Raw genomic sequence first — 26,949 nt, forward strand, 5'->3', positions numbered from 1 at the left:
GGTGATTGCTGGAATCCTGATAGCAAGCCCACTCTGGCCTACGTAATTTACAATTTAAAATTGCTCCATTTTACGACCTTTATTTGCCACGGCTGTTAAGCAAATCACTGCTGCTGTTGAGTTAGTAACATAGTTGTTCAGTGAATCTGACTTCTCCACTGACTTGGCTTGTCAAAAGTTGATCACATGACCCCAGGACACTGCAACTGTCATAAATACTTACAAGGTCCTCGACTTACAATGGTTTTCATATAGTGACCATTTGAAGTGACACAGGCCCTGAAAAAAAGGGACTTATGGCCGTTTTTCACACTTAGGTGTTAACTCATAAAATATTTCTATGGTCTTTTTAGAGTTGCCAACAGAAAGGCAGTGGGCAACTAGCATTCCATAAATGTTTTCAAAGATAGTAACTAGGTGACTGAAGTTTCTGCCGCGCAAAATTCTAACTGGAGAGCATGATTGATGACTCTGGGCTATAGATGTGTCCCATTGGAGAATATGAATTATGATACATCCAGGCGGTGGGGGAAAACCAGGGTCAAGGGTGACAATGAATGATGTGCCTCAGAGTTGGCTACACCCAGGCAGCACCAGCATGTCTTCTCCTAATAAATCTTCTTTGAGCTTTGAAAATCAGGCTAGAGACTCATGATGTCAACTCATAAAACATTTTGTACACACTTTTTATAGTTGTCAACAGAAAGAAAGGGGGGAGTTTCAAAGAGCAGGCAGCAGTGTGGAATCGAAAGTACATTCCATTCATATTTTCTTCAAAGACTGATTAGATGACTGAAGCTTCTGATGTGCAAAAATCTTAATTGGAGAGCATGATTGATGACTCTTGGCTATGGACGTGTTTCATTGGATGATACACCCAGAGGGGGGGGGGGAAGCAGGATCAAGGGTGACAGTGAATTACGTATCTCAGAGTTGGCTACGCCCAGGTATATGCCAGATGTAGAATGCTACCTTCAAATAAATCTTTTTTAGTTTTGGGAGTGTGGCTCGAGGCTCATGATTTAATTGGAGTAACTGCCGGAATCCTGACACATGATTTAAATGGGGATCAGTACCGGAGCCCCGACATTATGACCATTTCAGCATCCTCAGGGTCACGAGATTTACATTCAGATACTTGACAACTGACTCCCATTTATGACAGTTCCATGTGTTCATCTTTCGTGACGTTCTGAGAAGCAAAGTCAAAGGGATTCACTTAACAACCATGATACTCATTTAACAACTGCAGGGATTCACTGAAGAAAGGTGGGAAGAAAAGTCGTTAGATGGAGACAAAACTCACTGAATGAATTTTTTTCACTTTGCAACATAAATCCTGGGCTCAATTGTGGTCATAAGTCGAGGACTACCTGTATGAGTCAGGTGCCCATTTTGATTGTGGGACCAGGGGATGCTAAAACCCCTGTAAGCATGAAAAATGGCCATAAGTTAATTTTACGGTGCTGTTGTAACTTTGAATGGTCACTAAACAAATGGTTGTAAGTCAAGGACTACCTATATTTACAGAACATGACTGAGTCTAGTGAATTTAGCAGCATGACGTGCTGAAGATCTGGTTTAGCTTTTCGTGCACAGAATCAATGCCAACCGTTTGGTGGGATTATCATCTCGCTCCTCTGCCTATGCAACAAGATGGATCGGTATTGTGTGATTGTGTTTTGCAGGTTGTGTGAAACACAACCACAGTGTCATTTGGGAAAGAGCTGGGCAGCTGTGTAGAAAGATGTCCAGGAATTAAATAAACTCTGCAATAACCTTTTTCTGGAACAGAACAAGTGGTAAAAAAAAAAAATCATCACTTTGGCTCTTTCCAGGTGTCCACAGATACCTGGGAGCGGAGGTGACTCTTCTCATCCCATCAAAACATTTTCTGTATAAATAAATGAGCAACTAACTTTTATTCTTGGGCATAAATTCCCCCCCTCCCGACAAGTCGATCCCTCGGCTTTCCCTAACGGAAATTAGCCTCACACATGGTGCCAAGTCAGCCTTGGCTTCCTCATGATTCAGTGCAAACCCACGCACGCCACACAAACAAGCCCGCCGTATAAGAGTTTAGTGTGGCGAGTGAAGCCGGTCATTGTGTGGCTTAGCTCCCAGCGAAAGGGATCGTAAGAGAGTTTGCCTTCTCTTGCCAGAGGGGACCTAGCTAGCCGTTGCATTTGCTCACGGAGGGCTGTAAATAGGGGGTCTTTTGCTAACTTGGATGAAATGGTAGCAACAGGAATTAAGACAGTGTGACATTGTTTTACACATTCCCCCCCTCCCCCTCTTCAAACGGATGTGGAGTTTAATCCCTACCTAGTCAGTTTCTCTACTCCCTTGATTGTTTGTCTTAGACATTACAAGCAAACCATGGAAACCCAAAGGAGGCACATTTTCCTAGGCCGGGACTACAACGATGGTCCATGTCCAGGCTTTGATCAACGGAAGGGGTTGCATCAAGCTGGTAGCTCAACATTCTCGCCTAAGTCGCAACCAGGTGGGGGGCACACAGTACGCTGGAGCCTGCTCCATATTTAGCCTCTCCAGTTTGCAAAGACAGGGTTAGCATCGCTGAAGAGAGCAAGCCACGACTGGAACTCCCCCCGCCGATCAACCAGGACAGCAGCGTTCGAGTTTTGCCAAAAGTGAACATAGTGCAAAGCTAAACAACGACGAACTTAAGGGCTTCTTTGACACCCCTCAGGAGGGGGCAGCAGATTGCTCCGTGTGAGGTATATCTCTGCCTTCTCTTGGTCTTTCTTCCCAGGAGCATCTCCCAAAACGCCGAGAGCAGAGCAGGCTCGGAGCCCAACGGTTCAGAAAGTCTCACAAAACATGACGGGGGGGTGAGCGATGCGTCGGCAGGCACCCTTGCACGATCCGACACATTTCACAACATTCTTGGAGGGGAAGGTGAACGACGCCCGGATCCTCTTTCCGTCTCGCACAAGCATTTCTTGAAAGGAAGGGCTGGCACCGACAGGGCAAACGGGGAACCCCCCGACTACATTTCCTCTAGCGTGGGTAGCTCCGACGTTGTGTTCCCGGGTAACCCTCCAAAATGGTGCAGCGTTGTGTTGCACCTGCAGACGGGATGTAATCTTGAGGCAAGGTTCGTCAAGGGTTAGCCTCGCGGAAGAGGCGACAGGATAGTAGACAATCTCTGAACAAAGTGCTGAGTGTGCTTTCCCCCCCCCCCCCTACGGTACATCAACTAGCTCTACTCGACTGAGGATTGGGGGAAGAGAGAAATCCGAACAGTGGACGTGATGTGGAGGCTGGCCTACAGTTTGCATTATAAAACCCAGTGAGACGGCAGCTCTTCGCACGAAGGGTCATTCTAACGTTACGCAAAGTACAAAGGTGATTGGGTGTGTACTCTCTTCACTGGAAACACAAGGGTAGTTTGACTAAGGACAATATCGGCACCGGAAGGGCAGGTGACGATGATGGTGGGTATGGAACAAGCGTGTAAATTTGGTGATTCTATTATTGAACTGGGGTCAGCTAGAAAGTATTGGGATTCATGTTATTCTAGCAAGCCTCCCCCCCCCTAAATGTCCAGATCAAGATTTGGGGTTCTGCAAGGCTTACGCACCATCTTAGATACCATTAGAAGAGAATATGTGTGGCTCAGGGTCGAACTAGGGTGTCCTTGGTAGTCTTTGAGCTTGGTGGTTTTCCTGCAGACATTTCCTGACTCCAACAGGTAACATTATCAGTGTTAGAAGAGAATGGGGTTTGCGGGGAGGAGAAGGAGGAAGAGGAGGAGGAGGAAGAGGAGGAGGACGACTTGGGTTTCATGACCCAATTCAGCAATATCATCAGTGCTGGAAGGCAAAGGGGTTTGTGAAGAGGAGGACGACTGTGGGGTCCTTGGTCTTCTCTGAGCTTGGTGGTTTTCTCGCAGACGTTTCGGGACCCAACTTGATAACATCATCAGTGCTAGAAGGGAGTGGGGTTTGCTCTCTGTTTTTATCTCTCTTAGATCCGTGGTCCCCTTTCTGGCTCCACAGACTGGCAGTGGCATTGGCGGCTGTGGTGGGGAGAGGGGATGGTTTTGAGCGCGTGCTCGCCGCTTTCGCGAACGGAGCCTCACATGCGTTTGCGCACTTGCCCACTGCTTGCACAGCCCACTTCCCCACAAGCCACAGACTGGGTCCCGACTGCGCACTGAGGGTTAGGGACCTCTGTCTCAGGTAACCAGAAACATGGGGAAAGAAGCCACCAGTTTGCAAGGAGACAGGAGATGATCAGACCTCTGGAAATTTGAGGGGAGGCAGGAAAGGGGACAAGTGGCATTTGAGGAGCTGCGGTCACAAACATCTTTTCCATGTGCCCTCTGCCTCCTCTCTGCAAAACAGATACAGTCCTTCTTCTACCGCAGTGTTTTTTCAAAATTGGCCACTTGAAAGATGGGTGGACTTCCAACTCCCAGAATTCCCCAGAGAGCCACGCTGCAAGACAGGGTCCTGTAGGGTGAAGAACACAGATGGACCTGGACTTAAAGCGGGACGGGGAATGGTTTAGGGAAGGTGAGGTAAACTCAGGGCTGGCTAGAGGACGAAACGTGGAAAAAGCAGGGAAGAGAGAAGAGGGAGGCTGCGACAACGGAGTAACATTTTCCGCATCGCTCAAAAACATTCAGAGAAGAGGGAGAAGTGAGTTAGCCAAACGTGTAGGAAATGCGACACCCGTTTCCTAGAGCAAACTGAGTTTTCAACAAGCAGCAGCCCTGAAAGGAGACGTCTTCTCAGCAAGGAGAAGACGGTTCAAATCCTGTCCTCGCTGCGCCAGGGTCGCCACAGCAATGGCTTCTCCCAAGCTATTTGCATAAATCAAGATCCAGCACATCAGGATGCCGGTCAAGTCACTGGCCTGTGCGCTAAATAAACCAGGTTAACAGGGAAGAGAAATTCAAGTGTCTGCGTACGGGATTTACAATCGTGGTCCCCGAAACCCTGGTGGCTCTGAGGGCAACAAAGCAGATGTGCGTGCACACGACAGAGCTGGTTGGGCGGGGAAGAAGGACGAAGTTATGGCTGTGAGCAGGAGCTGTTCGTGTTGGTGACCGACCGGCAGCTGATCTTCCGGATCGAGTGCAGGGCGACGGTGCAGCAGCCTCGTAGCAGAGAGCTGATGTTGTAAATGGGCTGCCCCTGCCTCCGCTGCGAACGGCACAGCCAGGCGACGGTAGGCACAGCTGGCACGACCACCGCCAAGAGGTCCACGAGGAAATGGCGGCTCCAGTAAGTTTTGGGCTCGGCTGGGACTGCTGCCCCTGTGGTGTCCTCTCCTGGCTCCATTGCCTCGTCGTCCGGGGTACAGAGGATGCTCACGGATGGGCTGGCGCTGCGCGGCTGATGCACAGCTGGGTTTCGCGAGGCCGCCTGGCCTTCGGGCTTCTCGGTGGGTTCTCCGGCACTGACCACCACATCCGAGAAGGGTTCCGGGGCCGTCCTGTTCGTGGGGTTCAAGCAGTCGGGGACGCCGCTCTCTGAGCTGGTGGGCTCGGCAACCTCTTCTATCTCAGAGGGCCACTCTGAGGTGGGACTGGCGAGGCTGCCCGCTTGAGACTTCATGACTTTCTCCAAGATGGTGTCCAGATCTGGCTGGTAATTTCCGAAGTCTGTTTGGATGGCTTGTTCCTGCATGCAGCTAACCTGTACGGCGGCTTCCACGCTGTGCTGAGACCCCATCAGTTTCTCGTACGTGGAGCTGGTGGGCATTTGGGACCCCAAGGTGTAGGAGGTGTGCAAGGACGAGGCATCGTCGGGGCCACACTCCACCCCCGAGGACAGGAGGCTGCTGTGGTCCAGCAAATCTGTCCGGCTCAAGGAATTCTCTGCAGCCACGAAGCCACTATCGGCTCCATCGTCCACCGAGATGGTTTGAGAGCCGCCAACGTTCCTGTCCGTCGCTCCCTGGTCGCTCAACTTGGTGTACGTGGAACTGCGGGTGAGCGAGCGTGCGGGGGACCCCCCGGCCGACTCGGCGTGCCCTTCCTCTTTGACCGTCCCGTTCTGTGCAACCTCCATGCTGTGCAGCAGTGTCTCCAGCTTCTTGTTCTGAATGTTGATGTCCACAAAGTACTTCTGGAGGCCTTTGTCTTTCTCGATCAGGTTATTCTTGACGGTGTCGATGACTTGCTTGAGCTGCTTAATCTCCTTCCGGGCTTCTTTGAGGGCCAGTTGGGCCTCTACTCGGTGACATTCCTCCTCAATCCAGTCTTCCTGCATCCTTGAGAGTTGGGTCTTCAGATCTTCAATCTCGGAATCCCTGCAGTGGACAAACAAGCAGATATTCACGGGGATGATTACAAGGCACATTATTTTAGGGTTGGGTTAAATTCTACACGTAGGGTAGCACTGATGTCTTTGCTTGTTTTCTGCAACCCCCTCTGCACTTACTGGAGAGTATAACTCACACAGTGCTGAATAGAGCTTTGGGTAGGCAGAGGATAATATTTCAGAGACCCCATTTGATATAGGAGTTAGTCCTTGACTTAGAACCTCGTGGATTAACACCAGGAACCAAAGAGAAAACAACATCTTAATCAAGGAACTACCAAAGAGAAAACCACACCCCCACCAACACTGGCAGGGAAAACGACTGTATATAAACAGGGAGCAAACTCTACACTCACACTACTGATGTTCCCTAGCTGGGTCATGAAACGTCGGCAAGAAAACCACCAGGCTCAGAGAGCACCAACGACCGACCCCACAGTCATTGTCCTCCTCCTCCTCTCCCATTCCCCCACTCTGCAAATCCCATTCCCTACTAGCACTGATGAGCAAACTCCACACTTACTCCCACTGACGATGTTATTTCTATGGGTCATGAAACGTCGGCAAGAAAACCACCAGGCTCAGAGAGCACCAGAGTCGTCGCCCTCCTCCTCTTCCTCCTCGTCGCAAACCCCACTCCGTTCTAGCACTGATGACGCTATATAGTTGGGTCATGAAACGTCTGCAAAAAATACCCTACCAAGCTTACCAAGGAGTCCACAGTTCAACCTCGAGCTACAGAGATTCTCTTCTTACTGGCAAACACTGGATCAGTTGCAGGACTATCCCAAAGGGTGTTGTCTAGTGCATGCACCACTCCTGTTGAAGGAGCTGCTAAGCACGCTAGCACAGGGGCTGCTTCCCACAGCATGCTGTAATCCAAGTAGTTCGTCGCGTACCTCTTGGTGGCACGGGAGACAGCAATAAGGTCTCAAGGAACCACGAGTGACCCAAGATCCTGCTGAATCAGGCAGGGAGGAAACCCCCATTTCTCTGCCCCAGAGGCTCACCTGTCCTGTAGCCGCTCGTGGGTGTCCCTCAGCCTGGCCCGCAAGTGCCGGATGCAGACCTCTTTCTGCTGGAGAGGGGTGAGGTATTGCTCAGGAGTTGGGGGCTTGATCCCATGGTTGTCACTACATAGGAGATACTTAACGGGGCGCCTGAAAAGAAAGGAAAACAGAATTAACAACCTTCCTTCCTTCCTTCCTCACTCCCTCCTTCATCAACATCAACCTCTCACCTTCCTATGTCTTTCCCTTTCTTTCTTTCTTTCTTTCTTTCTTTCTTTCTTTCTTTCTTTCTTTCTTTCTTTCTTTCTTTCTTTCTTTCTTTCTTTCTTTCTTTCTTTCTTTCTTTCTTTCTTTCTTTCTTTCCCTTTCTTTCTTTCCTCCCCTATCTCTCCTTTTCCTTCTATCCTGTCTCCCTCCCTCATCAACATCACTTTCTTTCTTTCTTTCTTTCTTTCTTTCTTTCTCTTTCTTTCTCTCACTTTCTCTCCCTCCCTCCCCCCTCCCTTTTCTATCTATCCCCCTCCCTCCCTCCCACCGCCACCAACATCACCCTTTCTGTTTCTCTTTTTTCTCTTTCTTTCCTTTCTTTTTCTCTCTTTCTCTCCCTCCCTCCCCCTTTCCTCCCTCCCTCCCTTTCCTTCCTTCCTTCCTTCCTTCCTTCCTTCCTTCCTTCCTTCCTTCCTTCCTTCCTTCCTTCCTTCCTTCCTTCCTCTCCTCCCTCCCTCCCTCCCTCCCTCCCTCCCTTCCTTCCTTCCTTCCTTCCTTCCTTCCTTCCTTCCTTCCTTCCTCATGGACCTGCAAGGATGTTTGTCCACTTTTGCCCAGGTGTTCACACAACTGCGTGACCCTGCTGTCCCTCCCTCCCGCCAACTGCATTGCTACTTGTGCCAGACTCAGGTGTGCTCTATGCTTAAGCTCTGCTCGGTTCTGAAGATGCTTCCTTTCCTCCCCCCCCCCCCAGGTTTCCAAGAGATGGGGAAAGCCACCATCTTGGTCTTCTCCTTGCTCGAGACTCTAGAGTGATTGATGGAGACAAAGGACATGGCACGGACGGCGGGGTTGGAGAAGACCGGACGGACATTTAGAAGGACACTTTAAGCACAATGCTGCAGGCAATTAGCCGATTAAGGGTGCGGTTAGAAGTTACAATATAAGGAAGCATTAGAAGCTGGAAATCTTACTGCGACTAACTGTGTCTTACTGCGACTAACTCTGTGTTACTGTGACTGTGCCTGTGACTGAGATGTTCCTGTCTGCTACTGTTTGCTGATTTACTGCGTAATTCTACTGTTCTACTGTTTGAACTTCTTGCTGAATATCCAGCGTTTGTTCCTCTGGAGAGAGGCACCGGAGGAGGAGAAGATATCTTTATCGGCTGATAAAGATATTGCAAGGACTCTTAACTTGGACTGTAATAGTGAGTCTTACTGGATGGAAATATTGTGAATGACTAATGGACTGAATGACAATGCTTTAAACTCTAAAAGGAATAAAAACTATTTAAACTACAAACAGTGTTTGTGTTCAGTGTGTGTATACTCTGGGGCCCTTCCACTCTCGTTTAGCTGCCTGGTTTGACTACTGCTGCAATACTCTGCTAGGGGTTAATCCCCAAACACTAACATAAGACAGGACTTTAAGCTCACAACACAAAAGACACAGGTCTAGGAGGGACTAGCCCAGAGGTGGCGATCAGTCGGCCCCACCCTACCCTGCCTTACCGTTCCTTCTTTTGCAGCCCAGCTGATTCACACAGCCAAGTGAAAGCGAAACGTGCGCTCACAGAGCCGGCTGTTAAACCGGTTGCAGCCCCACCACCAGTCTAGCCAGACTCTGCATTTTATTGCCTCTTCCCCAAATTCATGGCCAACCAGCCAGAACCGGCCTTCTCCTCACCACGAAGTGAGGTGGACCTCTACAAGGGGAGAGCTGCTTCTGTGGTGGCTGTCAACTCATAAAATGTTTCTAGGGTCTTTTTTTAGAGTGGCCCACAGAAAGGGCGGGGGGGGAGCAGTGCGGCAGCTTGCAAACTGAAAGTGCATTCCATAAATGTTTTCAAAGATAGTAACGAGGTGACCGAAGTTTCTGCTGAGCAAAATTCTAACTGGAGAGCATGATTGATGACTCTTGGCTATGGAGGTGTCCCATTGGAGAATGTGAATTACAACACACCCAGGCGGTGGGGGAAAACCAGGGTCAAGGGTGACAATGAATTTTGTGTCTCAGAGTTGGCTACACCCAGGCAGTGCCGGACATGTTTACTCCTAATAAATCTTCTTTAACTTTTGGAAGTTTGGCTCGAGATTCATGATTTAAATGGGGGGAACTGCCGGAGCCCTGACAGCGGCCTCCCGTCCATGTGGTCCTTCTCCAGCAGGGCTGGCCTGACCTCCATGCTAACTTAATTTCTGCATCCAACGGAGGCCGTTTCATCTTCCCAGGGTTTTCAATTGATTTTTATTACTTTTGTATTGTTATTATAGGCAATCCTCGACGTACAACAGTTCATTGAGTGACCGTTCAATGTTACAACGGCACTGAAACATGTGGCTTATGACCGTTTTTCACACGTACGACTGTTGCAGCACCCCCATGCTCACGTGATCAAAATTCAGGCACTTGGCAACGGACTCATACTTATGACGGTTGCAGCGTCCTGGAGTCACATGGTTCCACTTTTTGTGACCGTCTGATAAGCACAGTCAATGGGGAAGCCCGATTCGCTTAACAACCGTGTGGCTAACTTAACCACTGCAGTGATTTGCGTGTCTAGGAAGACTGTCAAATGGGGCAAAATTTATTTAACAGGTGTCTCACTTAGCAACAGAAATTTTGGGATCAACATACATGAAGAGGATCAGTAGGCTATTAAAATTGGAAGTGACCTGCAAGATAGATAGATAGATAGATAGATAGATAGATAGATAGATAGATAGATAAGATAAGATAGATAGATAAGATAGATAGATAGATAGATAGATAGATATAGATAGATAAGATAGATAGATAGATAAGATAAGATAAGATAGATAGATAAGATAGATAGATAGATAGATAGATAGATAGATAGATAGATAGATAGATAGATAAGATAGATAGATAAGATAGATAGATAGATAGATAGATAGATAGATAGATAGATAGATAGATAGATAGAGCAGGTAGGAAGGTAGGTAGGTAGGTAGGTAGGTAGAGATAGATAGATAACAGAGATAGATGATAGATGATATAGATAAAGAGATAGGTAGATAGATGACAGAGATAGATAGACATAGATTATATAGATATTGATATATGACAGATAGAGGTAGATGATAGACATAGATGATAGAGATAGATAAATAGAAATAGATATAGACAGAAATAGATGATAGAGATAGATTAAATATAGATAGATATAGATGACAGAGATAGATAGATAGACACAGAGAAAAAGACAGAGAGAAACAGTGAGAGACGTAGACAAAGAGAGAGAGCTGAGACAGAGATAGATAGCAACAGCACTTATATAACATTTCACAGGGCTTTGCAGCCCTCTCTAAATAGTTCACAGAGTCAGCCTCTCGACCCCAACAATCTGGGTCCTCGTTTTACTGACTGTGGAAGGAGGGAAGGCTGAGTCAACCTTGAGAATCGAACTGGAGACAGTGGGCAGAGTCAGCATCGCAGTATATAGCATTACAAAGTGAAGCAAACTGGGACAGCGTGGGGTTTAAAATCAGGGTAAATGCCATGTCGCTGCCCCCTGGACTGGGCAGACTGGCCCTTCAGGCCGGACCTGCATGCTCAGCGGTGCCCCCTGGGGGTTACCTTGGTGTGGGACTGCTGTCGCTGCCCTTACAGGAGCCGGAGTTGCTGCTGCTGCTGAGCGAAGAGGTGCCGTAGGTGTCGCGCATACTGACGGGCGGGGAGGGGCGCCTGGAGGCAGGAAGAAGAGGCTGTTTCTCAGTCGGAGTGGCTGGGGCCGTTGCAGACTTAAAGAGGGAGGCTGAGCCACTCCTTCCGTAAAACTCACGGCTTCCACAACCCGAGGGAACACAAATGCACAAGACAGGAGAAGAGAGTCAAGGTAAAAAGCAGGACCATACAAACGGGAGAGAGAAGAGGGGGGGATCACAATGGAAGGGGGGCGGGTAAAAGCTTCTCTACGAGTAGCAGCAGCAGGACCGAGGGCTGCATATAGGGGTGGATGTGGTTGTGGGTGTGTCTACAGATCACTCCCCCCTCCTTGCCCTCCTTAACTCAAATTGGGCATAGTCAGATATGTGGGCTGACTCCCAGAACTCTCAGGGATGGCCATGCAGGCTAGAGAATTCTTAAAATTAATTTATCACATATGGAAGAAAGAGAAACAAACTACCAATAATTGAGTTATCATAGACGAAAGAAAGAAAATCAATCTATGAATAATTAAATTTTCACACACAGAAGATAGAAAATCAAACTATGAATAATTAAGTTATCACATAAGGAAGAAAGAAAATCAAGCTACCATTAATTAAATCATCACATACAGAAGGAAGCAAATCAAATTTCCAATATCACAATGCCAACATGCAAATCTACAGAGCAACCCATCCTTGGACTACCAACAATTGTTCTTGCTGGTCATTGGATCCCAGAAAGGTGATTTGTAACACTATTTGGAAAAGGTGCAAAAAAAAAGAAAGAAAGAAAGAAAGAAAGAAAGCTAGCAGAATGACGTGGGGTGGATCCCTTGATATTTAAGGAAGTTGAGGGGGAAAAAAGGCAAATAAAAGAAGAGGAACTTGTTGGAGAAGTTCCAGATCATGGACACAGCCATCAAATAAGGATTTTTTTTTTTCAGGTTAAGCAAAGTTACGCAAAAAGGGATGAGAAAATGAAAGTTAGAAAATAAGAAAGAACAGGAAGTCTAACTCTAGTTTATACTATACCATTTAACACAAATCATTGTCTTTGTCCTTGCCAAAACATGTCCATCTGCTTCATCATGTCCATCTATTCAGTCCACCCATCTTAAGGTTGAGAAACAGTGGTTTAAATCTACTTTGTTTTACCCTGGAATATTTCTTACCTCCTATGAGAAACTTAAAAACAACTTCCATGAACTGTTTAACCCTAATAGCGTAGAATAGAATAACGGAGTTGGAAGGGACCTTGGAAGTCATCTAGTCCAACCTCCCTGCCCAAACAGGAGATCCTACACCATTTCTGACAGATGCCAGTCCAGTCTCTTCTTGAAAGCTTCCAGTGATGAAGGTCCCACAACTTCTGAAGGCAACTGGTTAATTGTTCTATTGGTTGATTGTTGCTAACAGTAAATATTAAAAGTTCCGGTTCTGAATGGGACAAAATCTTTGGAATAGCATGGACATTTTTCTATTTAAACAGAAATCTTTTTAGCCATATGTTGGTCCAAATTTTATTATTGTATAAGGTCAACGAGCTTGATTTGAAGAATTGTAAGCTTCGTTTTCATTGTTGGCATATTTTGTGTGATAGAAACACAGCTATCCAATTGTTCTGCTCTTTCAAAGAGAGTGCTTCACAAATTTATTTTATACACAATGCATGTTAACCCATACGGTGTGGCTGTAGTGCTATTGTTTATCCTTTTTGTTCTTTACTTCTGCCTTTTATTGGTGTGACAAATTCCTTGTGTGTCTAATCATACGAGAATGGATAAAGTATTGAATTCAATTCAGTTTTAAATCCATGCGTGTTAATGATGGAGGCAGTCTTTTTACCAAGGATAACTAAATTCCCTATTTTACAAATTCCCAAAGTATCACTGGCAAACAAGCATTTGGCAAGCAAGCAAACATCACTTCACTGGCAAACAAACATTTGGGATACCCATCTTTCCTGATGCTGAGGAATCTGCCCTTGTGTCCACAGAACTAAATTAGAACAAGGGATTCATGTAGGTAGAAAGGCAGGCAACCGTTTGTCGAAACATGGCCAATAAATAACACTTGTGTCATGTTGTATAGTGTCACCCAACAACTCTTTAATTCTGGATGGGTTTCTTTGATCCCAACATTCATTTTGGAGCTTTGACCAGAAGCCAAATAGAACTAGAAGGACCAAGGATATGGTTAAACCAAATCAAGATGGCAGCATTGATGGTGCTATCAAAGCACTGCCTATTTTTGTATAAAGTTTATATAATGGTTATGAAAAGAGCCAGTTTGATCTAGTGGTTAAGGCAGCCAGGAGACGGTGAGTTCTAGTCCTGCCTTAGGCATGAAAGCTGGCTGGGTGACTTTGGGCCAATCACCAGGAGACGGTGAGTTCTAGTCCTGCCTTAGGCATGAAAGCTGGCTGGGTGACTTTGGGCCAATCACCAGGCGACGGTGAGTTCTAGTCCTGCCTTAGGCATGAAAGCTGGCTGGGTGACTTTGGGCCAATCACCAGGAGACGGTGAGTTCTAGTTCCGCCTTAGGCAGGAAAGCCGGCTGGGTGACTTTGGGCCAATCACCAGGAGACGGTGAGTTCTAGTTCCGCCTTAGGCAGGAAAGCCGGCTGGGTGACTTTGGGCCAATCACCAGGAGACGGTGAGTTCTAGTTCTGCCTTAGGCAGGAAAGCCGGCTGGGTGACTTTGGGCCAATCACCAGGAGATGGTGAGTTCTACCATGTTTCCCTGTTTCATGCCTGTGCCTAATATAAGCCCTACCTCCAAAATAAGCTTCAGTTAAGCCCCTCTCACTGTCTGGTTGTATGATGTGGAGAGAGGCGCAGGTGTAAAAATCAAGCCAGGGCAGGGATGGGGGTGGTTGAGCCGCCCAACATGCCCCACACTCGCTTAACTTAGGACTGCAGCATCCGAGCCTCCCACACACCCCGACACGCCTGTCACTCCGCTGCCCGACTTCTGCAGCTGCTTGTGGATGCTCACAGCCGGACACCACATGACGCATTGTGCTGGTACCACCACTTGCAGAAGGATGCCGCAAGGCTCATTGTACCACCACTCACATGTGCAATGGCACAACACACCACGCAGCCTCTTGCTGCAAGTGGTGGCACCTGCATGATGAACTTGTGGCGTCCGGCTGTGAGCGACCGCAGAAGACATCGGGCAGCGGTGCGACAGGTGTCAGGGTGTGGGAGGCCTGGCTTAGGCGGTCCCAAAATAAGCAGGTAAAACCAATCAATGAACCTTTATTGTCAGAGTACAACATATGCACAATGAGATTAGCTGACATGCCCCGAAAATAAGACCTGGGGCTTATTTTGGGGCCAATAAGAAAACAAGACTGGGTCTTATTTTCGGGGAACACACGGTAGTCCTGCCTTAAGGTGTGAAAGTTGCCTGTGTGATTTTGGGCCAATCATGAAGTTAACAGTGAGTTCTAGTCCTGCTTTCGATATGGTGACTTTGGGCCAGTAAATCTCTTTCAGCTTAACCCATTTCACAGGGTGGGGAAAGGAGGAGGAGGAAGAGGAATAATTATGTTGAGCAGGGGGTTGGACTAGAAGACCTCCAAGGTCCCTTCCAACACCGTTATAAATCTGTACGTTCACCGCCTTAAGTTATTTATAAAAATGATAAAGGCCGGTAAATAAATAATATAAAAATAATAAAATAAAACATGTAAACAAAATAAAAAATCATAAATTAAAACAAAATGTGGGTGGAATTTGATACTCCGTGATGGCTCCCATTTTTTCTGACCGCCACTACCGCCAGATAAGACGTATTTTCACGGGAAAACTTTACAGAATGAAGCGCAAGAGAGAGGCTTTGCTGGGAATGGACCAACTGCTGCAACCACCCACCTTCAAATGGGAAGGAGAAAGAATTTAATCATATTCACCTTCGGGATCCCGTCGAGGGTCTTCGGCTTCCTGGCAAGGACATAGCAGTCAAAGCACCGATTTTGGCCGTGAAGCCAAGGCCAGCTGGGATGGGGAGAAAATGAAAAGAGAAAGAGGAAGAGGAAGGTTGAGGGTGAGAATTAAAATCAGGCAGCTGCGAAATCTAGCAGATGAGTTGTGGGTTCATATCCAATCAACTTTCCTTCCTTCCTTCCTTCCTTCCTTCCTTCCTTCCTTCCTTCCTTCCTTCCTTCCTTCCTTCCTTCCTTCCTTCCTTCCTTTTCTTTCTTTTTCTTTCTCTTTCTTTCCTCCCTATCTCCTTCCCTTTTCTACCCTCTCTCTCCTTCCTTCATTTAGCTTTCCCTCCCTCCTTCCCCACCAACCTTCCACCCTCCTACATCTTTCTTTCTTTCTTTCTTTCTTTCTTTCTTTCTTTCTTTCTTTCTTTCTTTCTTTCTTTCTTTCTTTCTTTCTTTCTTTCTTTCTTTCTTTCTTTCTTTCTTTCTTTCTTTCTTTCTTTCTTTTCTTTCTTTCTTTCTTTTTTCTTTCTTTCTTTTTCTTTCTTTCTTTTCTCTTCCTTTCTTTCTTCTGTTCCTATCCCATTAAATGAGGCATTGAGATAAAGAGGAGACCCATAAAATATCTACCATAGATTGCATGCTTTTATAAAATTACTTTAAAAAAAAATCTAGCCTGGAGCTTGTTCTAAATAGCTCTGAATGCAGATTATGGGAACCTGATGAGTATTAACTGTCTCAATTTTAGCAAACCATTCTATAAAGTACAGGTTGTCCTCGACTTACAATAGTTCATTTAGTGACTGTTCAAAGGTACAACGGCACTGAAAAAAGGGACTGATTACCATGTTTTACACTTAGGATCATTAGAAACATCCCAGGGTCACATGATGAAAATTCAGACGCTTGGCAACTGACTCATAGTTACGACGGTCGCAAAGTCTCCAAGGGATTACATGATCCCCTTTTGTGATCTTCTGACAAGCAAAGTCAATGGGGGGAGCCAGATTCACTTAACAGCCGTGTTACGAACGTAACGCCTGGAGTGATTCACTTAACAACCACAGCAAACAAGGTTGTAACATGGGATCAAGTCATTTGACAACTGCCTCGCTTAGCAACAGAAATTTTGGGCTTAATCGTGGTCATAAGATGAGAACTACCAGTACACCATGGGACTCTGATCGCCAAACAGCTAATTGTCGAGTGCAAAGCATGTCTAACCGGAGAGAGGCTAATATTTGGAATAGGCTCTCCTGCTTGAGCAGGGGGTTGGACTAGATGACCTCCAAGGTCCCTTCCAACTCTGTTATTCTATGTTCTAACAGCCGGTTTGAAAATTGTGCCGTCCAGCAATTCCTCACCGAACTGCAGTGAAATATTTAGGCATGCCAAAGAGTCTGGTCTCAGGCCCAGATTTTATTAATGGCTCAAATAAAAAGGTTTGGTGGATGCTGATCAAATCTGTGGATGACACAAACTAAATGGGCTGCTGAATATAAGACAACAACAAACGGCCACAATTGGAATATTGCATCCATTTTTGGTCACCACGATGTAAAAAAAGATGTTGAGACTCTAGAACAGGGGTTCCCCAATCTTGGCCACTTTAAGACTTGTGGACTTCTGGGAGTTGAAGTCCACAAGTCTTAAAGTGGCCAAGTTTGGAGACCTCTGCTCTAGAAAAAAATGCAAACAAGAATCACAAAGATGATTAGGAGGCTGGAGACTAAAATATAAGAAGAACGGTTGCAGGAACTGGGCCTGGCTAGTCTAGGGAAGAGAAGGACCAGGGGAGACAGGAGAGCATATTCCAATATTTGAGGGGCTGCCGCAGAGAGGAGGAGGAAGGGGTCAAGCTATTTTCCAAAGCAACCGAAGGCCAGAGAAGGAATAATAATGGATGGAAATTGATCAAGGAGAGATTCAACCTGGAAATAAGGAAGAATTTTCCGACAGTGAGAATAAACAACCCATGGAACAGAAGTTGCCTTCAGAAGTTGTGGGAGCTTCATCACTGGAAGCTTTTAAGAGACTGGACTGCCATTTGTCAAAAATGGTGTAGGGTCTCCTGCTTGGGTGGATGGGGGGTTGGACTAGATGACCTCCAAGGTCCCTTCTAACTCTGTTATTCTATTCCATTCTATTCTATTCTTCATTCCAATATTCTATTCTATTCTACTCTATTCTAATTCTATTCTATTTTATTCTTATTCTATTCTATTCTTCATTCCAATATTCTATTCTACTCAATTCTATTCTATTTTCTATTCTAATTCCATTCTATTTTATTGTATTCTATTCTTATTGTGTTCTATTCTATTCTATTCTATTCTTCATTCCAATATTCTATTCTATTCTAATTCTATTCTATTCTTCATTCCAATATTCTATTCTATTCTACTCAATTCTATTCTATTTTCTATTCTAATTCCATTCTATTCTATTCTATTCTATTCTATTCTATTCTATTCTATTCTATTCTATTCTATTCTATTCTATTCTATTCTATTCTATTCTATTCTATTCTATTCTACACCCCAGAACCATCTCACAGACCAAGGAAATGAACTGAAAATAAGAGGATAATATTTAACATGGCAAAATGCAGAATCACAGGCAATCCTTGACTTACAGCCATTTGTTTAATGACCATTCAAAGTTATAAAGGCACTAAAAATGTTTATGACCGTTTTTTGCATTTACGACAGTTGCACCATCCCCATGGTCACACGATCAAAATTCCGACGCTTTGGCAACCGACTCATATTTACGATAGTCGCAATGTCCCCGTGTGTGTGTGTGCGTGTGTGTGTGCGCATGCGTCACACGATCCTCCTTTTGCGACCTTCTGACGGGCAAAGTCGATGGGGAAGCCAGATTCATTAAACAACCGTGCGACGAACTAAATGGAGTGCAACGACTCGTTTAACAACGGCAGCAAGAAAGGTCGCAAAACTCGCAAAACTCACTTCACCACCCTCTCGCTTAGCGACAGAAATTTGGGGCTCGGTTGCGATCATAAGTCAAGGACCGCCTGTAATACCTTTCCTGGCAATTGTTCTTTTTCATCCAAGAGGCCAGATTTTTCTCCCTAGTCCTCCCTGCGGAGAAAAATGCCATCAAGATAACAACCAAACGAGAAAACAGTTCAGGAGAATCCTTCTTCAGGTGTCAATCTGTTACTAGTCTTTCCTCTGTTAAAAAGGAATTTAAAAACAGTGGGATAACAGATAATCAGAGTTGGAAGGGACCTTATAGATCATCCAGTCCAACTCTCTGTCCAAGCAGGAGACCCGACACCATTTCTGACCGATGGCAGTCCAGTCTCTTCTTGAAAGCCTCCAGGGATGAAGCTCCCACAACTTCTGAAGGCAACTTCTGTTCCATGGGTCGATTATTCTCAATTGTCAGAAAATTCCTCCTTATTTCCAGGTTGAATCTCTCCTTGTTCAGTTTCCATCCATTATTCCTTGTCTGGCCTTCGGATGCCTTGGAAAAAAGCTTGACTCCTTCCTCTCTATTAAGTGTTGTACGTTCTGATTCTTGACTCTTGATGAATGTATCTTTTCTTTTATGTACACTGAGAGCATTTGCACCAAGACAAATTCCTTGTGTGTCCAATCAAACTTGGCCAATAAAGAATTCATTCTATCTATCCATCTATCCATCCATCCACCACTCACCCACCCACCTATCTATCTATGGCAGCCCCTCAAATATTGGAAGACCGCTATCCTGTCTCCCCTGGTCCTTCTCTTCACTTGACTAGCCAGGCCCAGTTCCTGCAACCGTTCTTCATATGTTTTAGCCTCCAGTCCCCTCATCATCCTGGTTGCTCTTCTCTGCACTCTTTCTAGAGTCTCAGCATCTTTTTTTATAGTGAGGTGACCAAAACTGGATGCGGTACTCTGGGTGCAGTACTAAGGCTTTACAGAGGGGTATTAGTACTTCACTTGATCTTGATTGTATCCCTCTGTTAATGCAATTTAGGATTAGGGAGTTTGGCAGCTGAGCATGGAGCCAGCTGCCTGTCTGAATAAAAGCTCCCAAGATAATGTTCCCCAAGAAACCCGGAGTGGGGGAAGCAATGCGCCAAAATTAATCATCAGCCGGCTTGCTTGCATGCTGTGAGTTAAAAGGATGCAGCTATAGCGATGCCTGCAGGAGGGAAGCGGGGAGAAGGAGAGGGTGGGCCGATGAACAGAATGACATGAGTTGGAAGGGGCCTTGGAGGTCTTCTAGTCCAACCCGCTTGCTCAAGGAAGAGACCCTATGGTATTTCAGACAAATGGCTTTCCAGTCTTTAACCGTTCATTGTATGTTTTAGCCTCCAGTCCCCTAATCCTCTTTGTGGTTTGCACTTTTTCTAGAGCAGAGGTCTCCAAACTTGGCCACTTTAAGACTTGTGGACTTCAACTCCCAGCTATGCTGGCTGGAGAATTCTGGGAGTTGGAAATCTTCTGCAATAGAGTGGTCAATGTCTGGAATACTCTACCCGACTCTGTAGTTTCTTCCCCAAACCCCAAAAACTTTAACCTTAGACTGTCTACTATTGACCTCACCCCTTTCCTAAGAGGTCTGTAGGGGCGTGCATAAGCGCACCAACGTGCCTACCATCCCTGTCCTATTGTTTCTTTTATTTTTATTTTATTTTTCTTATATGTACCCATTTCATGTATTCATAACTATGTATACACTTATACTTATTATCTTGTAAACAATTGGCAAATCAAATAAATAAATAAAAATAAATAAATAAATAAATAAATCCACAAGTCTTAAAGTGGCCAAGTTTGGGGACCCCTGTCCTAGAGTCTTAACACCTTTTTTTTACATCGTGGTGACCAAAAATGGATGCAATATTCCAAGTGTGGCCTTACCAAGGCCGTTTGTTGTTATCTTATATTCAGCAGCCCATTTAGTTTGTGTCATCCACAGATTTGATCAGCATCCACCAAACCTTTTTATTTGAGCCATTATTAAAATCTGGGCCCGAGACCAGACTCTTTGGCATGCCTAAATATTTTTCACTGCAATTCGGTGAGGAATTGCTGGACGGCACAATTTTCAAACTGGCTGTTAGAACGTAGAATAACATGAGTTGGAAGGGGGCTTTGGAGGTCATCTAGTCCAACCCCCTGAAATAATACTATTTCAGACAAATGGTTGCCCAATCTCTTCTTAAAAACCTCCAGGGATGGAGCACCCACAACTTCTGGTGGCAAGCAGTTCCACTGGTTGATTGTCCTCACTGTTAGGAAGTTTTTCCTTAATTCCAGGTTGCCTCTACTCCTCGGTTAGTTTCCATCCATTGCTTCTCGTTCTGCCTTCAGGTTCTTTGAAGAATAGCTTGACTCCTTTCTTCTCCGTGACAGCCCCTCGATTATTGGAACACTGCTTCTTTTTACAACAGTATCCTGAGGGACACAGTGTGCTTGACGAAAGCATCAAGAACAAGTTGGCTCATCATCTTTTTAGCACTTTTTCAAAATTCAAGTCGGCCACTATTTTCTCTCTTGGAAAGCCTCGCCTGCGTTGAAGCCAGCGGAGGAACTCGGGTGGCAAATGGGACTCAGTCTCGTTTCTATATAGCAGAGAATTCTCCGGGAAACATCCCTGTGGACCGTCAGGATCTCAGCAGCTTTGCTGGAGAGGCAGAATGCAAAGCAACAGAGTTGGAAGGGACCTTGGAGGTCTTCTAGTCCAACCCCCTGCTCGGGCAGGGATACAATCAAGATCAAGGGAAGTACTAATACCACTCTATCAAGCCTTAGTAAGGCCACACCTAGAGTCCTGCATCCAGTTTTGTTCACCACATTATAAAAAAGATGTTGAGACTCTAGAAAAAGTGCAGAGAAGAGCAACCAGGAGGATTAGGGGACTGGAGGCTAAAACATACGTTGAACGGTTGCAGGAACTGGGCTTGGCTAGTCTAGTGAAGAGAAGGACCAGGGGAGACAGGAGAGCAGCCTTCCAATATTTGAGGGGCTGCCACAGAGAGGAGGAAGGGGTCAAGCTATTTTCTAAAACACCTGAAGGCCAGACAAGGAATAATGGATGGAAACTGATCCAGGAGAGATTCAACCTGGAAATAAGGAGAAACTTTCTGACAGTGAGAACAATCAACCAATGGAACAGAAGTTGCCCTCGGAAGTTGTGGGAGCTTCATCCCTGGAGGCTTTCAAGAAGAGACTGGACTGCCATTTGTCAGAAATGGTGTAGGGTCTCCCACTTGGGTGGGGGGTTGGATTAGATGACCTACAAGGTCCCTTCCAACTCTGTTTATCTATCTATCTATCATCTATCTATCTATCTATCTATCTATCTATCTATCTATCTATCTATCTATCTATCTATCTATCTATCTATCTACCTACCTACCTACCTATCTATGCTACACCATTTCAGACAAATGGCAGTCCAATCTCTTCTTGAAAACCTCCAGTGATGGCGCTCCCACAACTTCCAAGGACAACTTTTGTTCCATTGATTGATTGTTCTCACTGTCAGAAAGTTTCTCCTTATTTCCAGGTTAAATCTCTCCTTGATTAGTTTCCATCTAATCAAAGATTCAGGAGCATCAGTACAACACACAAAGGAAGGTGTGAAGGATATGTGTAATTCGTACATTCCGGACAGCCATTGGTCTAGAATGGTATAGGATCTCCTACTTGAACATGGGGTTGGACTAGGACAGGGCTCGCCAACCTTTTGGACCTCAGGGACCACCAAACTCATCATTTTAAGTCCCGTAGACCAGAGACCCTGGAAAAATCCCAAAAAAAGTCCCCCCCCCGCCCAAGCAGGAGACCTGACACCATTTCTGACAAATGGCAGTCCAATCTCTTCTTGAAAGTCTCAAGTGATGGCGCTCCCACAACTTCCAAAGGCAACTTCTGTTCCATGAGTTGATTGTTCTCACTGTCAGAAAGTTTCTCCTTATTTCCAGGTTGAATCTCTCTCCTTGTTCAGTTTCCATGCATTATTCCTTGTCTGGCCTTCAGATGCTTTGGAAAATAGATTGACCCCTTCCTTTCTGTGGACAACCATTTGTCCTGGATGGAATAAGGACCCCTGCCTTGGGCAGGGGGTTGGACTAGAAGGCCTTCAAGGTCACTTCCAGCCTTAGGATTTATTTATTAAACTCAAATGTATTTATTAAACTCATATGCTATCCATCTCTCTATCAGCGACTGTTTGGTAGGGTTTATAAACCATAGTTTCATCTGGGAAGCCATCACCATCCTAGACCAAGCCAAAAGGGGGAAAAAAACCTAGGGAATTTCTAGAAGCTTGGTGCTTGGTCAAATTGGCCATTAATAGACACATAGACATAAACAATATCTACATGCCGTGCAAAAGAAGCAACCAACAAGCCAAAAAGGAGACAAAAAAACGATGAAAGCTCAAAAAGACCAATCCACCCCTGGAGGAGCATAGATTAACCCCAAGATTAACATCAGACAACAATCAAATAAACAATCCCTTCATCAAGAAACTGGCAACCAAGCCAATAGTAAACAGTCCAACCAAAGAACCACAAAGGCCACTCCCGCAAAGACTGCTAGGGTAAGCCACTGGAATATAAAATGAGAGCAATCCCAACTCCTTACCAGCACTGATGATGTTACCCAGTTGGGTCATGAAATGTCTGCAAGAAACCAACCAAGCTCAGAGAGTACCAAGGACCCCACAGTCTTCCTCCTCCTCCTCCTCTTTGCAATCCTCCCTCCCTTCTAGTTGGGTCATGAAACATCTGCAAGAAAACAACCAAGCTCAGAGAGCACCAAGGACTCCACAGTTGTCCTCCTCTTCCTTTTCCTCCTCCTCTTCCTCTACTTATCCCCACTCCTTACCAGTACTGATGAGGTTAACTAGTTGGGTCATGAAACATCTGCAAGGAAACCAGCCAAGCTCAGAGAGCAACAAGGACCCCACAGTTCAACCCTGAGCGACAAATCTTCTCCTTTGTCGGTAGGTGTGTCTTCTCCAGGAGGATCTGTCCCCCAATCTGGTCTTTCAAGTCTTCTAATGGTGCCCCCATTCTCGCTTTAACTTAGTCCATCCAACTGGTCCCTAACTTGGTCTTTCAGGTCCCCCATCACGATCGTAACTGTGTCTTTTCTTCTCTTCCATTTCCTCTTCCCTCCTCTTTCTCTTCTTTACCCTTCCCTTTTCTCATTTTCTATTCTCCTTCATCTCCTTCTTTCCTCCTCCTTCACTTCCTTTCTCTTCTTTTTTCTCCACCTTCTCTTCTCTCCTCCTTCCCTTTTCCTCTCTTCTCCTTAATCTTCTCTTCCTTCCTTTTCTCTTCTTTCATTTCCTCTCCCCTCCCCTCTTCTCCAGAGAGGTGGGTCTTCATACTGACTGATTATTTTCCACTATTGACTCTTAGCAACCATATAGATTTTCTCCAAGACAACCAATTCTCAACCTGGTCTTTTAAAATGGGTTTTAATTAAATGGTATTTATGTGTGTGCACATGGGCCCTCTAAAGTCACTTCTAATCCTATAATTCTATGATCCTTCCATCTTAAACTTCAGACTGTCCTTCCTTCCTTGCTTCCTTGCTTCCTTCTTTCCTTCCTTCCTTCCTTCCTTCCTTCCTTCCTTCCTTCCTTCCTTCCTTCCTTCCTTCCTTCCTTCCTTCCTTCCTTCCTTCCTTCCTTCCTTCCTTCCTCCCATCTCTCTTTCCTCCCTTCCTCCCCCTTCCTTCCATCTCTCCTCCCTCCCTTCCTTCTTCCTCCCTCTTCCTTCTTCCTTCCATCTCTCCTTCCTTTCTCCCATCTCTCCTCCCTCCTTCCCCCGCCCTCCCTTCTTCCCAGCTCTCCTCCCTCTGTCCTTCCTTTCTTCCTCCCTCCCTTAATTTGGTAGTGTGGAAAAAACACAGGTTGTGACAAAGGAAAGGCAGATGGGAATTTGCTCCCCATTTCCTGACATGGGAGGACAATACAGTGCAACAGATGAGTGGCCTAAACCTATATTTACTGGTGAAATAGAAAAATAAAAATAAAAATTGAATGGGAAGCCCTCACTAAGCGCTCTAAATACAGGCCTTCTTCGGTGAAGGAGAAGAACATTAGGAGAGGCCTTTGGAAGAACAGTGACTCAGCAAGGAGAAACTGTCACCATTACAGCTGCAAGCAAAAAAGAAATAAAAAAATAGAGACGGAATTGCAGAAGCTTTAGAAGACTTATTTATATCCATAGTTCCCCCCCCTTTTTTTTTCTCTCTCACTCTGATTAATAATCCTGCAGCCATACCAAAAAACCAAATTCCAAAACTGAAATCAGCTGTGCATGTTTCTGCACAGTGACAAGCACTCCTCGGCTTGCAAGAGTTGATTTAGTGACCATTCAAAGTTATGACGGCCCGGGAAAAAAAAAAGTGACTTACAACTGTGTTTCACAGTTACGACCTTTGCAGCATCCCCGGGGTGACCTGATCCAAATTCAGATGTTTGGTAACTGACTCGCACTTATGACGGTTGCAGTGTCCCGGGGTCACATGACTCCTCCTTTTATGACCTTCTGATGAGCGAAAGCCAGCCGGATGCACTTAATCAACCGCGGTGATTCACTTAACAATATGGGCCTGAAATGTCATAAAATGGGGGCAAGAGTCACCTAAACAATGTCTCACTTAACAACAGAAACGCTGGGCTCAATTGCAGTCGTAAGTCGAGGACTACCTGTATTTTGCAGGGATTCCTTGGGAAAGACCCTGAGGAAGGGAAAGATGGAAGGGGATGACCGAAGATGAGGTGGCTAGATAGGGTCATTGACATAGTGACCATGAATTCTGGCAAACTCCGGGAGATAATGAATGGCTGCGCTGACCCAGGCTTCCCAAAATCACGAAGCCGACTCCTCGTCTCGACAAAACCCCTTTTATTTAGGCTATAATGTGAATTCCTCTCATTCACATCTGGCAAAGTCCCGGCAAACAGTCTTTCAAGGGTGAATTGCAACCACAGACCTTTATCAGGCTGGGAGAGTTGCCAGGCCGATAGTTTCCAAACGCCACGCTGTAGCAGCAATGACTTGGCAAGGAGTCAGGAACAGATCTTCACCCTAATGAATTGAACTAATTGTCTTCTGCAAACCCCACTCTCCTTTCACTCCTCTTTTATTCCCTATGGGAGGAGCCATTCACTGTCCACCTGTGGCTTTATTCCCGAGTCAGCCCTTGTTCCTTAGCTATTCCCTTCATCTGGCAGCTCTGTGCATGCGCACACTGGGAACAGGCTCCAGCTGTTCTTCTGCCTCACTGACTTCCGACTCCGAAGGCAGCTGATAACTGTCGGATAGCCCTGGCCCCATCTATGTGTCCGACGCAGAGCCCTCGTCCGAGCCTTCCCCAGACTCCAGGACTGGCCCAGGTTCCTCCCAACCTCCTCACTGTCTGAGTCTGCCATCAGCTTCGCTGGTCACTGGCGGGCCGCAACAATGTCAGGGAAGCTAGGCTTACCATGGTTCATGGGGTTGCAAGAGTCGGACACGACTTAGCGACTGAACCACAGTGACAACAAAATTGGTCTTTCCGGTGAGGAGGGAGTAAAAGATCGCCTCCTTGATCCTTCTTCAGCCATCTGTCTCAGCCCTCCTTCCCTTAATTTCTAAAATTTCATCAGGCAATGCTAAGACAAGGCTGTTTACCAGCCTTATGGACTAGAAACTTGCCAGGGAGAAGAAACAAAAGAGATACACAGTGTATGAAGTTCCACCTCAAAAGAAGAGTGCAGAGAAGAGCAACAAAGATGACTAAAGGTTAAAACATATGAAGAACGGTTGCAGGAATTGGGCATGGCTAGTTTCATGAAAAGAAGGACCAGGGGTGACATGACAGCATTGTTCTGATATTTGAGGGGCTGCCACAAAGAAGAGGGAGTCAAGCTATTCTCCAAGGCAGGACAAGAAGCAATGGATGGAAATTAATCAAGGAGAGAAGCAACCTGGTAAAATTAAGGAGAAACTTCCTAACAGTGAGAGCAACCAACCAGTGGAACTGCCTGCCACTAGAAGTTGTGGGTGCTCCAACACTGGAGGTTTTTCAGAAGAGATTGGACAGCCATTGGTCTGAAATGATATAGGATTTCTTCCTAAGCAAGGGGTTGGACTAGAAGACCTCCAAGGGCCCTTCCAACTCTGTTATTCTGCATTTTTCACTCTAGGCAAAGTTCTGTCTTTAGCTGCAGCATGGAAACAAACTCACCAGAGTATATAGAGAAACAGGATAGAAGATTAACGCCAAGGGACATTAGCTTCCATTATGGTTAAATATCAACAGAAAAAACAAGCTTATTCTTTGTATTCAACTCAACTGACCTGGGACATTGATATAGAAGCCTTGGGTTTGGATGTATGCGGTTCAGCCTGTTTTGTGGTTGTGTTAAATGTTGTCTTGGTCTTGATCTCTTTTATCTTGGCTGCTGAATATGATCTGTTTATAATGCTTTGTTTTAATCCTGCTCTGCTTCATTGTTAGTCGCTGAGGTTATGCTTTTGAGACGGGCTGCCATATAAACTGAATGGCTTAATAAGTTGGGTCAATGGATGGATGGATGGATGAATGAATGAATGAGGGGTCTTTGGTGTTCTTTGGGCTCATCATTGCTAGAAGGGAGAGGAGTTTGTGAAGAGGAGGATGGAAGAGGAAGAAGGAGGAAGAGGAAGAAGGAGGAGGAGAATTATACCAATACAATACCCTTATCAAGGAACTACAAGTCAGACAAATATTCAAACAGTAAACAACAGCCTAATCAAAGAACCATCAAGGATAAAACATTCATACCAACACTTCAGTATTTTTTTT

General features: G+C 45.6%; 1 protein-coding gene across 4 annotated transcripts in view; it reads right to left on the reverse strand.

The window, feature by feature from the left end:
• Positions 1-2,515: 2,515 nt before the first annotated feature.
• SNPH (syntaphilin) overlaps positions 2,516-26,949 on the reverse strand; it is a 35,631-nt gene continuing 11,197 nt past the window's right edge. Inside the window, exons 1-5 of one of the 4 annotated variants that reach the window (XM_087959138.1) lie at positions 26,463-26,719; positions 15,113-15,197; positions 11,120-11,326; positions 7,310-7,459; positions 2,516-6,288 (exon numbers count right to left, since the gene is read on the reverse strand). In XM_087959138.1, the coding sequence (XP_087815264.1) occupies positions 5,046-6,288; positions 7,310-7,459; positions 11,120-11,326; positions 15,113-15,156 (1,644 nt within the window). In that variant the 5' untranslated portion in view covers positions 15,157-15,197; positions 26,463-26,719 and the 3' untranslated portion in view covers positions 2,516-5,045. Of the gene's footprint in view, positions 6,289-7,309; positions 7,460-11,119; positions 11,327-15,112; positions 15,198-26,462; positions 26,720-26,949 lie in introns of those variants that run through there. The other 3 variants (XM_087959139.1, XM_087959137.1, XM_087959140.1) reach the window with 3 other exon arrangements.

This window comes from Notechis scutatus, chromosome 3, assembly GCF_049901735.1.
Source record: "Notechis scutatus isolate UNSWTSFEM ecotype Mainland chromosome 3, rNotScu1.2, whole genome shotgun sequence".
NCBI lineage: Eukaryota > Metazoa > Chordata > Lepidosauria > Squamata > Elapidae > Notechis > Notechis scutatus.